General features: G+C 39.7%; 1 protein-coding gene across 1 annotated transcript in view; it reads left to right on the top strand.

Annotated features, from left to right (window-relative positions):
* The window catches only part of ass1 (argininosuccinate synthase 1), a 25,938-nt gene extending 20,357 nt beyond the window's left edge, over positions 1-5,581 (top strand). Inside the window, exons 13-15 of the mRNA XM_010780572.1 lie at positions 1,373-1,529; positions 4,911-4,976; positions 5,125-5,581. Of these exons, the coding sequence (XP_010778874.1) occupies positions 1,373-1,529; positions 4,911-4,976; positions 5,125-5,173 (272 nt within the window). The 3' untranslated portion in view covers positions 5,174-5,581. The remainder of the gene's footprint in view (positions 1-1,372; positions 1,530-4,910; positions 4,977-5,124) is intronic.
* The last annotated feature ends 9,650 nt before the right edge of the window (positions 5,582-15,231 follow it).

The raw sequence follows: 15,231 nt of genomic DNA, 5'->3' as shown, positions 1-15,231 counted from the left end.
GTGTGTGTGTGTGTGTGTGTGTGTGTGTGTGTGTGTGTGTGTGTGTGTGTGTGTGTGTGTGTGAGCTTTTCTCGGCTCAGGTGTCTTAATCATCCCTTCTGCTCTGTCTCCAGTCTCCTGCACCTTCATCCACATAATAGGATCAGTGCCATTAGAGACTGACTACTAGGCCACTTCAGTTATACCCTCCAGAGAAAGGAGAGACACACGCACACACACACACACACACACACACACACACACACACACACACACACAGGTGCTACCTCCAGAAGCAGGGCAGAGATTAAACCCAATGTGTGTTTAAATCATTAATGAGTCTGCAGATTGATAGCAGACTGCTGGCAATGGGGCTTATGTTAACAATCCACCTGTCCTGCATCTGTTTTGCATAAATACGTCATTAATTACCCAAACACATTTTCACAAGAGAATCTGCAGCAATTAGATGTAGCGCAGTACAGATTTAGCAATGGACAAGGGGATAGTAAACAACAGCTACATGTGTATTATGTGTCATTTAATTCCGTCATTGATTGAGAGAGATTTAATCAAAGGTGGTTTCATGTAAATGTAAATAATAAATCCTTATTGTTTAATGTAACATATATAAATCCTCGCTTTAAGATTGAAAACAAAATTTAATTGAAGAATCCATAATGAAAATAATAATCATTGAAATATCCCTCAAGAAAATCACCGTACAGAGACATATAGAGAAACATGTACACAGAACATGAAGAAGGAATAAAACTAGTCGGCTTTAAATGTAACTGCGCCTGTGTTTCGATTGTCATGTCGGACGCCTCGTGCCAATCCAGAGGCAGCGAGACAGGGAAGGTTTGTGTCTTTGAACATGGCCAGATGATGAGGTGGAGGTCAGCCACTGATGAGAGGAGGACCCCCGCTGAGTGGGGCGTGTCCGACCTCTGAACATATACAGACACAATCTCGCCCATCTGTCTCAGAGATTGAAGGGCCAGGTCAGAGAAATGAGACAAAAGAAAGGGGAGTATGAACTTCACCTGGAACAGAAATGAGACCAAAACACAGTTTCAGCTCATGAAAGACAAGTGTGTGGGCATGACACACACACACACACACACACACACACACACACACACACACACACACACACACACACACACACACGCCTGTAGATGTACAGAGGAGGAGTCTCTTTCTCCACTTTTCCATCGTGTATATAGTTTTCCCCATGTTCTAATTGATAACAATACATTATAATAGTTGATGTTAATATATATATATATATATATGAATGCAAATATGAGACAATAGAAACTAAAACAGTTTTAAACAAACCTTCACCATATATTATTTAAATATGTTTCTGTTTGCTTGCTCGCCTCAGGTTTCTGGTACAGTCCCGAGTGTGATTTTGTGCGACACTGCATAAACAAGTCCCAGGAGAATGTGGAGGGCAAAGTACAGCTGTCTGTCTTCAAGGGCCAGGTCTACATCATGGGACGAGAGTCACCCAAGTCCCTCTACAATGAAGAGTTGGTCAGGTAAGCAAGGACATAATGTCATTCTGTGTTTCTGTGTGTCATGGTTCCAATCATTTGTATTGAACGTTTGTATGTCTGATGAAACAAATGGGGGTCATTAACAGTTCTTACATTTATATATTTTTGACAAAAATAGTTCTTAGGATTTTTTACTTTTTAAACTGTCTCCTGCATTTGCACAACCTTCCTCAAAAAGTGTGAAAGTAATGATCAGTACCTCCAACTATGCAGTGTTGGGTCCTCTAGTTTTAAGGGAATTGAGCTTGAAAAGCCCCTTGAAAGTTCATTGAATTTGATGTTCAAACCCTGTGCCATGTGTCAGAGAATCAAAGTGTGTGCTTGTTCTTGACAGCTGTGTTTGGCTGCTCCTGGCACAGTGTGGCCTCTTCCACATGTTCACCAATCAGCCTGTTGCTAGGTCAGCTCGCCCAAGTTTCTCTTATGACCTCTACATCAACATACTAAACCGACCCTGCCTCACAAAGACATCAGAGAAGTGTCAAGCTCAGTTCCTGGAGGGCAGACCCGACCTCAGCCCCGCCTACTGCACCCCCGTGGCCTCTTAGCCGCACTAACAGTGGGTTTGTTCAGGACGCTGACCCCTGATGCCCTCTGGCCAGGCTCAGCACTGACCAAAGTAAAAACCCTCCATATGCCTCTCCATCTCCTCTTCAGTCACACACACTCCAGTCAGAGAGCTAATGGCCTTTTCAGCCAGAGGAGGGAGGAGATTTCTGTGGGTTTTAAAAGGAAAGTACCTGGGTGTCATGCTCGTTAAGCAGGTCAGAAAGAGTAAAGCTAGGACATGTCTCACATGGTCAGCCATTCAATTTGGATATGTTGTCCTGTGTGAGAGAGATAAATAGAGTTGACACTGTACTCATTCAGACATTGCCCCAAAATATATATATACATTTCTTCTTAACTGTGTTGCTATTTATCAATCTGTGTAGCTTTGGTGTAAGTTGCCAAGTGTTGGAGTAGTTAAGTAGAAAGAAAGAAATAGTGTTAATCACCGGAAGGCGAGTGTCACCTTTTTTCATTACATATATATCTAGATTGATAAACTGCACTACAGAAAAAAAGAAAAAATGTCTGTTTTGGGTTCAACTTTCCTTTTAATACATAGCATTTGTATTGTATTGGATACAGCTTTGTCTCAGTTTTTGTTAGTATTCTGTGTTGAGTAATACATTATTTACTTTACTGCTGAGTCACTCTCAAGATGATCTACGACTCATCCATCTTTCATCCAGTCAGTTGCTAAGAAACTCTCACTGATGAAGTCTTGCTTTCTCAGTTCAACACCTGACCTTGTGAAGACACATTTCTTATCTGGGCCGACACATGAGTGAGACAGAGGTGTTGTGTTGCAGCATCACAAAGTCCTGGAGGCCCCTGACAGATGGGGCAGTGGTTCCTCATGAGGGAGCACAAATCAGTTTCAAATGTAGTCATGCAGAGTGAAACACATCCTTAAACCGTGCTAATGAAGAACAACAACTATTTTCAAGTAATGCGGTTCTTCATTAGCACCTTTTTCTTACCTTCTGGTCATCCATTGTAAATATTTAGTTGGTTTAAATGTAACCAATGTTATGTCTCCAATATTTAATAATAAAAAACATTCAATTACTTTATATAATCTCCGTATCTGTTTTTGAAATAAAATCTTAGGGAAGGATTTACCGGCACACATACATGTAAATATATCTAATATGTATATGACCCAAATATGTATATATGTTCATTTCAAATAATTTCTTATTTTAAAGTTACTTAACTTTATATAATTTTAATTGTATCTTTAATTATATTAATCTTTAATCTTGTGTAAATCTGTGCTGTCCTGTTTTTCAATCTTACCCTTTTGTGGTTTAAACTCCTGAATTTCCCCACTGGAATTAATAATATCTTATCTTAAATAATAAATGTTGATATCAAAGGTGACTTTAATTGTTAATTAATCAATTGCACATATCATAAAGGAAACTTGACTGGGAATATTTGTATAATACTTGTTTGAAATATTAACATAAAATAAATCCACTAATCAGATAAATTGACATATTAGATAAGTATTTGGCCATCCTTCTTAAATGCTTAACCATGTCATTTCTCTACTGCCCACAGTCCAATTCAATTATTCATCTTCTGTCACAAAATATGTATATTTGTACAAATGAAGTTATTGTGCTTTATTAAAAGAGTGCAACTGTATGCATACATGTTGTGTACCATACAGTGATACACCTGGAAGCTGCCGTTTCTCACACGCACACTCATCTACCACTTCATGACGACCTGCTACAATCTCACACACACACACACACACACACACAGACCAGATTAGGCATGAAGCCCCCGCTGACATCCTGTTGGCTCTCCACAGGCAACAGTAAACGGCGTCATTAACACAGTGGTAATACAGCCCGTCACCGCACCCTTCTGAGAGAGAAATGTCACCCTCCTCACTGTCCGCTGGCTCCACTCTCAATTAGACTGCAGGGTTTCTTAAAGGAATACACAAAATATCCCATGCTCGCAGCTACACACCCACACACACATATTCTTTAAAGCCACTCACTCATAATGGTGTTCAGGTGCCGGGCAGGGAGCCTTGTATTGAGAGTAGATGATTTAGTCGTCGGTCTTTCTTTTTATAGTGTTTATCCTATCAATTGTTGGCAATTTCCTCTTTTGCTAAGTGCTTTTGAAGAAGGCGTGAAGGCTGTACACTGGGAGCTGGGGGTGTCGCAGGGAAGAGAGGACTCAGTGTATTAGGGAGTGTATTAAGCACTGCAGGTAGAAACTGCTGTAATTACACAGCACACGGACACTCTTTGTGAGACACTCGCACACACTAAGACAAGATGACAGCCTCAATGACATAGAAGCAGAGTAGCACAAGTTTTAGATTTGCGTCTTGTTTTGTTTTTTAAGAACAAGCAGATAAACTTGAATACAGAAATATCCAATTAGAAAATCCTCTCAACACTTGGCTCAGTGTTGATATGATGGGATTGTTTTAAAATGGGTTATGTGCGTCTGTTGTGTGCTTGTGTACATGAGCCAGTTTTCATTCTGCAGATATTGATCCTCGGTTATTCAACACAAACAATGATAAAGACGAGCATTCAGAGGATGATCGATCGCAATATCATTTCAAAGCATTGTCAATGATCCAGTTTTCCGATATAGTTGATGAGGCTCCTGTGTTTACTGCAATGATACCAAACATTGACATCATTTTGTTAGCACAATCTCCTGCAAGTCTTTGCTTTCGTAGTTGCTCATAGCAATGTTTTCCTCGAGCGAATTTGAAGATTGGTCTCTGAGGACTCACAAGCCTATTTTTTTTAAACTATATTTTCCCAACAGCATGGACGTGCAGGGAGACTACGACCCATGTGATGCCTCTGGATTCATCAGGATTAATGCTGTCAGGTTAGCATCCCTTGCACTATAAGAAATCTCTCAACCGCTGCACAGAACAGTCACAAATGTCTATTAAAGCGACTTGTTCCACATGTTTAGACCTTATTACTAGCCTTTAATCCACCACCTTATTCTTTGTCCTTCTTCTCCTCCACAGGTTAAGGGAACACCACCGTTTGCAGGGTCTCTCCAGTGTCAAGAAATAACTTGTGCAGTCCTGAAAACCATCTTTCTCTCTTTCCTCCTCTCTCTGCTGCCTTAAGCAGTAGTAGGTTTAGACTTTGTGCTTTTTGCCTTATTGTCTACTGTTAGTCATATTTAGGGTATCTACTGTAGCACACTAGCTAGCACACTAGACGCTTTCTGTAAAATGTTAAGCTTCTATTGTCACGAATAGAGAGGAAAAATATAAAATATGTTACACAATGCCATGAAAATAGTTAGAATTAGATTTACAGATGATTAATAGTTTTTTTCTGGGTGAGCATTTCTTTAGAATGTATTTACTAGTATTTCATTTTTTTTTAGTTTGTCTCCTTTTATGCATCAGTAGGTCAGTACAAATATTGTAACTAGGGAATAATTGTTTCAGGAATAAAGCAGACTGAAATGTGTTTTTTTCTTTTCTCTTTGTGTTAAATAATGAGCATTGCAATGAAGCAAAAACTGTGGCTATAGAAAACAGCCCCTTTGCGACTAATTGCGTAGGTGATTATTTGTTCTAATTTTTGGCAGACTGCCTATTTATCAGGGCCTGCCTGTTTAACTGTATAGCCTTATATAGTCGCTGCCCCGTGAATATTTCAGGGCAGCGCGGACACTGGATCATATTTACAATATGCAGATGAAGCGGTAGCAGTGCGTGAATTTTGCACAGCGATAGTCAGCATGGTGGTTTGATGATAGCCGCTGGAGCAGAAGTGATGAGGCCATTTCTGAGCTCAAATGGCACAAGTCAGATGGAAAGAAAAAGCAATTGGCCACATATGCATATTCCCTGCACCACAGGGGGTCTTTGAGCTTAGAGAACAGAAGAAAGGGGGGAGAAGCATTTCAATTCAGGATATTATACCTTTGTTTGAATAATCGATATCCTGGTATGAATGGATGTTTTTCTCAGTCTCGCTTATATGACCTTTAGACTCAAATGCACACTAACATCAGTTCCTCTATAAATGTAAAATGGCAAATTACAATAATATGACACTACAAATAAGTGATGATTTTTCTGAAAACTTAAAAGAAGTCAAACCACCTGCATAATAAGTTTTAAAGAAGCGGTTTTCACCTCAAACAAGTGGAGGCTTTTCTTATCTAAATCCCATAGCAGTTAATTGGATCAACAAGTGAATGTCAGAGAGAATAAGGACGTGTTCATATAATGTTAAATGTTAAAATCATTACCCCGTCCTTCAGTCTCTGGGACAAAGCAGCTGTTTCTGTGCACCGATCCCCACTGAAAGGTGTCGGTCACGTATTATGTTGCCGGGTACGGTGTGGGCCTCAAGGTGGAGTCCACAGGCACAGGAGACCCCCTGCCAGGTCTAATGGGCAGAGAGGGATCCTCGGACCCTTTCAGTCTTGCTAGAGCCCCTCAGCCCCCGCTCAATTACACGGCAGGCGTCTCAGTCTTTGCCTGGTCAATTACCAACCAGCCCCTGCATTTACTGTCGTGCACACACAGGTTGCAGGATAATCAGTGTCCAAAATTGCCCGGTTAGAATGAGGGCTGGAGAGGTATTCAGATTAGTCAGTCAAGCTGAAGGGGAGGTAGGAGGCATGGGGACAGCTATCAATCTCAATCTGGCTTCAGCGGTTGCAGGGGGAAGATCTTTCAACTTTGTTTTTCGGAAAGATATGATCCTGAGAAATGTATACTGGTGTGATAGGGGTCGTGTACAACCTGTGTTTTTTTAGGGAATAGAAAGTTGGTTTCTGTATGAAAGGTCCACTCTGGGACTTATTTAGTAAACAATCTCTGGTTGTCCATGTATGTGGACGCCTAGACTCACATCCCCTTACCCAACTAATTTTCCACGTCTCATATTCCCTCCACCTTCCCCTCCCTCCTCCCTGTCTACCAGCCAGCCAGGTATGAAAACTAGCTGACACCTGACCAAGGGAATTAATCATCCTTGACCCTGGACCAATTACCCCTCATTACCCACTCTGTGTCCACCTCTCAGGGGAGAGCAGGGTAACAATAGCGCAGCATGAAAGTTGGCGGCGTCACAGGACTGAGCCCTAATGGACGGTCCTGTGCGACCGTGTCTCCTCAGGAGTCCTTGTCACTCTCAGACAGCACACGTACAAAGGAGGCCATTGTTCAGGGTCGAGGCCCATGACCTCTTGAGATGAAGTGCACAGGGCCGCTGGCAAAGAGAGTGCAGCCATGCTGGAAATGGATCCTTCAAGGTTTTGAAACTGAAGCAACACTTGATACCTAGACGTTTGGTGGCACTTTCTAATAAGAGACTCTTTTATAAATAGTTTTTAAGTGGAAACTAATTCCTTGAGTTGGTAATGATTCAGTTAAAAAGTTTGAATGCACCTGGGTTCCTAATTTTCTCAGAAGTCTGCAGGTATAAACTTTAACAAGTCATGTTTTAAGGTTTAAACACTCATTTGACTAATAAGCAGTTGTGGATATTGAGAGAATTTTCTTGACACACATGGACTGTCTGGATTCTCCTTTTCCAGGAGGCTTGCCAAAGTTATAACATCCTGACAACCAATATGTGTTCTCATATGAATGCAATTGATCTGTAGCTTCTGGGAATGGTGAATTTAATCTTTATGATGTTTGGAAAATAAATCTCATCTTTACTTTATGGCTTGCCAATTCAAAATCTACTTTCAAATGACTATATAAAAACACTTCACTAGGAAGTATGGGTTTCATTTGTTTTCTTTATATTTGTATTTTATTAGCTTCTTTTTTTATATATATATACATTTTTGTGTCTTGTAAATTTAAAATGTCAAATAGGTGCAATGCCAATAAGAATGATGAGTGCAGATTTGTCTCGTCGTTTCAGAAATAAAAAAAACAACTGTGATTTTAGCCTTTCTTAACACGCGTAGTACAACAACAAAAAATCACCAACATTACATTTATCTGGTTACCTTTATCTCAGCAACAGTGATATTCATTTTTTGGGACAAAAGGAAATAACGACCTGAACAGAGCACATCAGGATGTTTTATACCCATCAGAATATTTCTCTGTCATTCAATCTGGGCTCTTCAGCTACCTGTCTGAGTGGAAAAGGCTCCCATGTTCACTGACCTTTCCTCTTTAAACACAATGAGACAAGAACAATGACCATGGGGGGTTAATTACCACCAATTAGAGGCAGAAGTGGCTCTCCTGCGCTGTGGTTTGCGTAACCCGAGCGCGGTGAGCTGTATCTGGGCTCCATTAATGTCCGTCAACCCGTCTCCAGATTTCCATAGAATTTATTTTGAACATTTGCTATTTCAATTTGTGATACATTTCATTTAAGTTTCTCATATTGCTGTCATGATTAGATTTTCACGACACAAGTGTTGAGGCCAAAAGCGTCAACGATAATGATATCAATATAAAACATTTGAAAATACAAAATGCTTTCAATCAAAAACATTTATGAAAATCTTATTGTTTGGGCAAATGTATTACACATTTACTTGTGTATTTGTGTATTGGGTGAGTGGGATAAAGCAAGAACAGAAATAAATAAAAATCATTTCAGAGCAGTTGCATTATTTACATGATATACAATGATATGAATATAAATAAATCATAGTTGTATTAATACATATATATATTGCAACACCCCAACTTAGATCACTGTTAATTTCTTTGCCTCAATCTTTTGTTTGTCTGTTACTTTGCTCTTATAAATATCCCACATTTGATCAGTGCAGTGGTCTCTCAATAAACTGTCAATTACTCCTTGTTTCTAAACATTTCACTTAATGCTTCTTTACTGAGCAGGTAAGGGGTTAATGGACTCTTCCCCTGTGGTTTGTGCTGGAAGCTAATGGGCCTGGCAAAGATGAGGTCACTCTCACTGCTAAGACACAATGAACCATTTACAGAGCAGGATACCATGCTGATAGTGTTGGATTAATATTAATTAATTATTTATATTTATACTTTTTATATCCATAGGTAGAACTATATGGAGTCAAATAAAATATAATAATGATGATCAGTTCATGTTGTCTGAATTTTAATAGAACCGTCAGGCTGATCAAACAAACGTTCCTTAATGTGGTAACTGTGATTTTCAGCAAACCAGGGCAGACAACCTTTTGTCAGCTCAGAGGTGATTAGACATTTCCAGCAGTTGTTAGTGGTATTAATTAGTTAATAAAAAAATGTGGCTCAGATCGCTGCTTGTGTAAAAAATGCCTTTGATGTATTTGGACAGAGCTGATTTGTCCTAACAGCTGAAATGTCCGCTTCATTCAAACTCCTGAAACTTGATCTCCTGCTCCAACATGAAGAGGCCATCTGTGAGGAAACATCCAAATAAAGCAGGACACACTTTGCCTTCCAGGCAGCTAACATCCATGGATCCTGTGAGTGTGAGTGCAGTGTTTTTCCTTCATGTCGAAGCCTATTTTCTGGTGTCAAAGGACACCCATACACTGATGTCCTTAAGATCTATAGACAGATGGGACCATTACGGCCAAAGCCCCTGGCTTTGTTTGGCCTGAGCTGGTGATGAAATATTGATAGAAAAATATAAATATTTTGCCTGCTGCTCAATGTTGCCCAACTAAAAGGGTTAATGAGCGTGAGGACTTCAGTCTCCTGTTACAACAAAACGTAGCTCCACCACACACACTGACTAGACTAGTCAGCAGAACAAGAATCAATAACCTTTTGCAAAGATGGATTCAATTACCCTGTTATGGTTGCTAGAAGATGAATTTGTGTTTATATTGACTATAGGTAACTTACCTTTGGCAATTATTATTTCTTCAGACTTTTGGGAAATATGCTGATTTACTTTCTTCAAAGATTTATATTGGCAGAGTGATAACTCTAACATCAACCCTCATGTTTGCACAAGTTACAAGATTAGCCAATACCTGCATCTGCTAGGGCCATACATCAACATTGTATATCTTGCTTGTTATGGCCATAACAAAAGTAAAGTGTAAAAAGTTGCAGAAGATGATGTATCTGTTTGGACCTGTTGAGCCTGGTACAGTATTGTAGTAGTGTTTGAATGCATTGAAGCTTGCCTAAAATATGAATTGTCACATACTTTCAGTGAATCAAAGTTGAATGCTAATGTGATCAAACTCACAAGCTCACAATGACAATGCTAACATGCTAATGTTAGGCAGATATAATGTTATAATAGTTAAGCGTGTTAGAATGCAAACATTTACTAATAAACACAAAGTACAGCTGAGGCCAATAGGGCTAACCCAATCTTAGTGGTGATGGAGAAAATTGTGGTGAGGTTGTTGAGATATTTCAGTCTGAGTTAGGGTTAGGGTTAATGAAACCGACACATACTGTAGGAAGAATTAGCAAATCTTTCAAACCATGCCACTTGCATGGCTTCAAACCACCTTCTCTTGTATCCCCTCCTCCACCTCCCAGCTCCTCTGGGGCAGCAGCAGTAATGCAACATGCTGATCTCAAATCAATAGATTTATCTCCCTCATTTGAAAGGGACTTGTCTCCTGCCTCTCCCCTTCCCCTCCTCTCCCGGGGGTGTACTGGTCGGGTTTGTTTGCTGGCACACACTCTGATGTTCTTCGATCTGTTGGCCCGCATGGTGGTGAATGGATAAAGGGCCTATCAGGTTCAAGGTGGCTGTCCTGGTAGCTTTGTCTTCCGCACTCTCAGTAAATCCCTTGGATGATCTAAATGTTTAATGGCGCTGGTTATTTGGTTGTTATGGCGTGTGTTATGATGGATGGTAATGCATTGTAGGTTTTATCTGATGGTGCCTAAATTACACCACAGGGTACGCAGGCTGTTGGGGTTGGGTGTTTAACCGGTCTTTAGTATTGAGCCTAGAAAATACATTAATATATAGGTTTTTTTGTGATCAAGTATTGCTTATATCTGTGGCTTTCATTCATATGGTCCATCTCAATTGGCACCTATAGGGAAGGACTTGATATCAACAGCTTACATAATATGCACAATATACAGTATATGTATCACTTGTTGAGTTGGGGTGATTGAAGGTCTAGATTTGGGTTGCAGTGTCGGGCAAAAGAGGAAGTGCATGTGAACGTTCAGTATTTAATGCACAGAATAAAGAAACTTGAGTTACTTCAAATTCAAAGTACTTAGATGTTAGAAAAACAATTTATTCCGTGAGTCTTCATCTCTACTTCCATGTCCATTTCAAATTGGCTTCTACACCACCCTTTTATCATACACTATGTGTACAGTAGTTGCAGCAAGGCAATATATAGCCAGACATTGACAATCTATTGCTAAATCCCCTTTCCTGATTTCCCAATCAAAGTAAACCAACAACAGAAATGTCTTATTTGCTGTGGTTGTTGTTCGGTTGATAATGGAGAGAAATAATCATAATTTGGGGCAAAAAAGTATTTCTATGTTAATTAAATGAGTGGCATATTATTTTATCGTTAATCACAGATACAAGTGTATCCTTGGATACCCTTGTTACTCTAAACTGAACTTTTTTTAAACGTTGTCTTAAATAAATGTATTTGTATTATGTAAACAAATGACATATAATTGCATTAGGTTAGTAGAAAGCAATAATATTAAGTTTAAATAAAAAATAGTAGGTTCAACTTAATACTATTGCTTTCACTAACCTAATACAGTTATGTGGAACCTTTTGACATAAAACATTTAGCCCTTGTGTGGTGTTCATATTTGTGTTACTCAGCCAGTGTTCGTGGGTCTGGTGGACCCGCTGCCTTTTTGGGCTTCAATTCAACACAATCAAACTATTTTATGTTAAAATACTCAACAGATGTTTACTTCATCTCAATTACAAGCAAAATAAACAGCATATATGGTTAATATTTTCCCTTTTACATTTGTTGGATCACATTAATGAATAAAAGCTACTCGTTTTTTTGTCCGCTGACCGGCTGGTCCTGTGGCTCGTCTTTTTTTTGCAACTAGCTGATGCTCAATCTCATCCTCTTCTTCAAAGTCACTGTCAGACTCAGAATTCTCAGAAATGTGATCCTCACATTCTGAATCATCTTCCTCTACATCATCATCAAACGGTTCTCTCTCTTCCAGAATAATTTGCAATGCCCTCTGAGCAGAGAATCGTTTGGCCATCTTGATCAGTTGTGATAAGGACCCAAATTGGTGAAGCTTTATTTATTGTGTCTTGCCCCAAATGTACAGCTTGGATAGAGTGAAAAAAATTAAGATTGGTTCCCGCAAGACATAATGCGGGAATGTGAGAGAAGGCAGGTGTCCATGTTTGAATCTATCAACAATGTTGCAACCTTGAATGGCAGGGGCAGAAAAACAAAAGTCTCTCACACACGCACGCACGCACGCACACACACACACACACACACACACAGAAGGCCCAGACAGGTGCACAGGACCTACAATTTCCACACTTTTGTTATCCCCGGGTCCAGAACCGAGTGTGGGTTTGAGAAAATAACCTGAATACCATACAAGGGTTAACTAAAGTCAATGTTTTATATTTTCAGTGTAAAAGTTAATAAAGCATGCAAAAGAAAAAGTAGTAATTTTAACAAAATGTAATGCATTGTCTTCAGGGCATCACTTCAGGGCGTCACTGCTACACAGTGTTGTGTCCTTTGAGTCAAAACAAGTAAAGCTGGCCAAGTCTGTTCCTCTTTGTTTGCATGAAACGAGGAAGACTTGTTTTGCTTCATGGGACTTGTGGATGCATTGCCACCTTAAAGCTGTTCCAACCGTATACTTTTGTTGAGCATTACTTGCCGCTTTGCACCTCAGTGAGTATGAAAGACACAGCAGTAGGTGAGGGTTTTATGCTGAAAGCAGATTCAGCACCAACAGAGTAGCATCAAAGATAGATTCCACTTTTAAAAAGCCTCAGAGCCCCGTAAACTGGGGGGCTTAAAGTGCTGTGAAAGAATCACAACACTGCTTTGCTTTGGATGAATAAAAAAAACACTCTGTCCATCTCTGCTATACCCTGCCTATTGATGTGCTTTTATTTTTGTCATGCCTGGTGTTTGTGTTGGAACCGTCCTTCTTAAGAAACTCTTTTCTGAGGCTTGTTGTGTGGTCGCGGCAGAAGAATTACCTGCAACAACACCCTTTGTCAATTCACCGTGCCGAGAGCTCACAAACAAGACCATTTAGCTATTATTCCCTCTCAGTCGCAGAAACACGCAGCAAAGTAAACATTTATAAGGAAGATGGCTGGGCAACAGTGGGAGAGGAGGAAAATGGGACAGGTGGAGAAAGGGATGAAGGAAAGAGGAGGAGGAAGGCGGTTATTGGAGCCAGGGAGGGGTCATGGTGTCCCGGTGGAGAGAAATAGTGGAAAACATCCGTAATTTTCACCGCGGGATCCCATGTAATTGAGTCATTTAAAATACAGATACAGAGCTGAATCAAAGCAAAGTGGCTTGTGGAGGAGGAGGAGGCTGCAAAGTGAAATAGAAGAGAGGTAAAAACAAGGGTGTAGAAGTGTATGTGTCCTATTGTTGGACAAAGCTGGTCTGTTTATCCTTTTCATCTGTCAATCTTCTCCCTCAAGAAAAGATAAGAGATAAGATAAGATGGGAGGGATGTCATTGTCCTCCATCTACAGTGCAGTGCAGCTCATAGAAAACGACATTTTTTCCCTTGTGTGTCCCGGTTATCAAAAGAATATAGGGATGAACATCAGGTGCAAACAACAATATACAAAAGCAAGGATAGAAGATACAAGACAAGAAAAATACACACATTTTGCAAATATAGACACAGTTAGTGTTAAAAGAAGTGACGTGATCAACAACTTGTTAGAACTGTTTACATTTTTTGTTTGTTTATCCTTTATGTTACTTCAACTTCCTGTTCTCCTGTTCACTTTCTTATGTTTTTATTTGCAGAAAACGCCCTTTTTAATCTCTTTTGTTTTGTTATTTCAGTCTGTGGCTTTCTGTTGCTGATGCGTTATCACTTAACCTTAACACAGGTTTGATATTCTTATTTTTATTTCACTGACAGAGATTTAAACTCAGTTAGCAAAGTATGTATATTTTTGAATAACTGCAAAAGTTCATACAAATCTACATAACAAATAGATCATTCTACTGCAGCTAGAACAATACATTGTAAAGTGGCACAACTAATGCAAGTTTTAAAGGATGCTACAGATTAGACTTCAAATTTGTCCAATGTCTTTTTCAAATATGAACATGTTACACGCACTTTCTTTAATGCGCTGCTTTCCCCTGCACGAACAATGTGTTCATGAATGAAAGCTGTGCAGGGATACCTCTGAGGTCTCCGGATGAAACACTATCCGTTTCTTGTATCCTGCCTTTAGAAATCTACGCCCATAGCAGAACCGTGGCAATTATAAAGCAATTACAGTTTCATGTGGCCTGTTCTTTTGAGATTGAGGAGGAGAAAGGAGGAGGTAAAAGCTCAGTTAAAAAGAGTAAGTGTGCCAATATTGATGTTCCTTTTTTATATATATATAAATGCTGTGTTGTCCAGCTGGGGATGTATTCCACCTGTCTAACCATAAAACCTCGCATTTTCTTATATAATTTATTGAAATGAAAATAACTCCAAAATATATGATGATTTCTTGAACTTTCAAATCTTGAGAGACTGAAATGCTTTGCTGAAGATAGGATCAATTGATGACAGTGAACCCTGGGAACAAGAAGCTATTCTCTGCAGGACAATGACAGGGAGGAAGCTGTGTGTGTGTGTGTGTGTGTGTGTGTGTGTGTGTGTGTGTGTGTGTGTGTGTGTGTGTGTGTGTGTGTGTGTGTGTGTGTGTGTGTGTGTGTGTGTGTGTGTGTGTTAGTCTATGTGTGTTAGTCTATGTGTGTTGTATTTGTGACACTTGATCAGTCTGCTACGGTATCTAACTCACACAGATTTGGTCAACACTAACTCAATTCCCACCGTTCGATCGGCAGGATGCCAGAAACCCACACCTGCTTCAACTGCCTTTACTTTCCACGGTGTTACACTAGAATGGGGCTGAATTCATCAGAACTATTTATATGCATGTATTTGCAGGCTGTATGTGATGACCACCCTTTGATATCAGAGCTCTAAAATCACTTCCCA

The sequence above is a fragment of the Notothenia coriiceps genome, unplaced genomic scaffold, assembly GCF_000735185.1.
Source record: "Notothenia coriiceps isolate Sejong01 unplaced genomic scaffold, NC01 NC01_scaffold00000490, whole genome shotgun sequence".
Taxonomy (NCBI): Eukaryota; Metazoa; Chordata; class Actinopteri; order Perciformes; family Nototheniidae; genus Notothenia; species Notothenia coriiceps.
The sequence above is the reverse complement of the archived record's forward strand: the minus strand, read 5'-3'. Positions and strand labels throughout refer to the sequence as shown.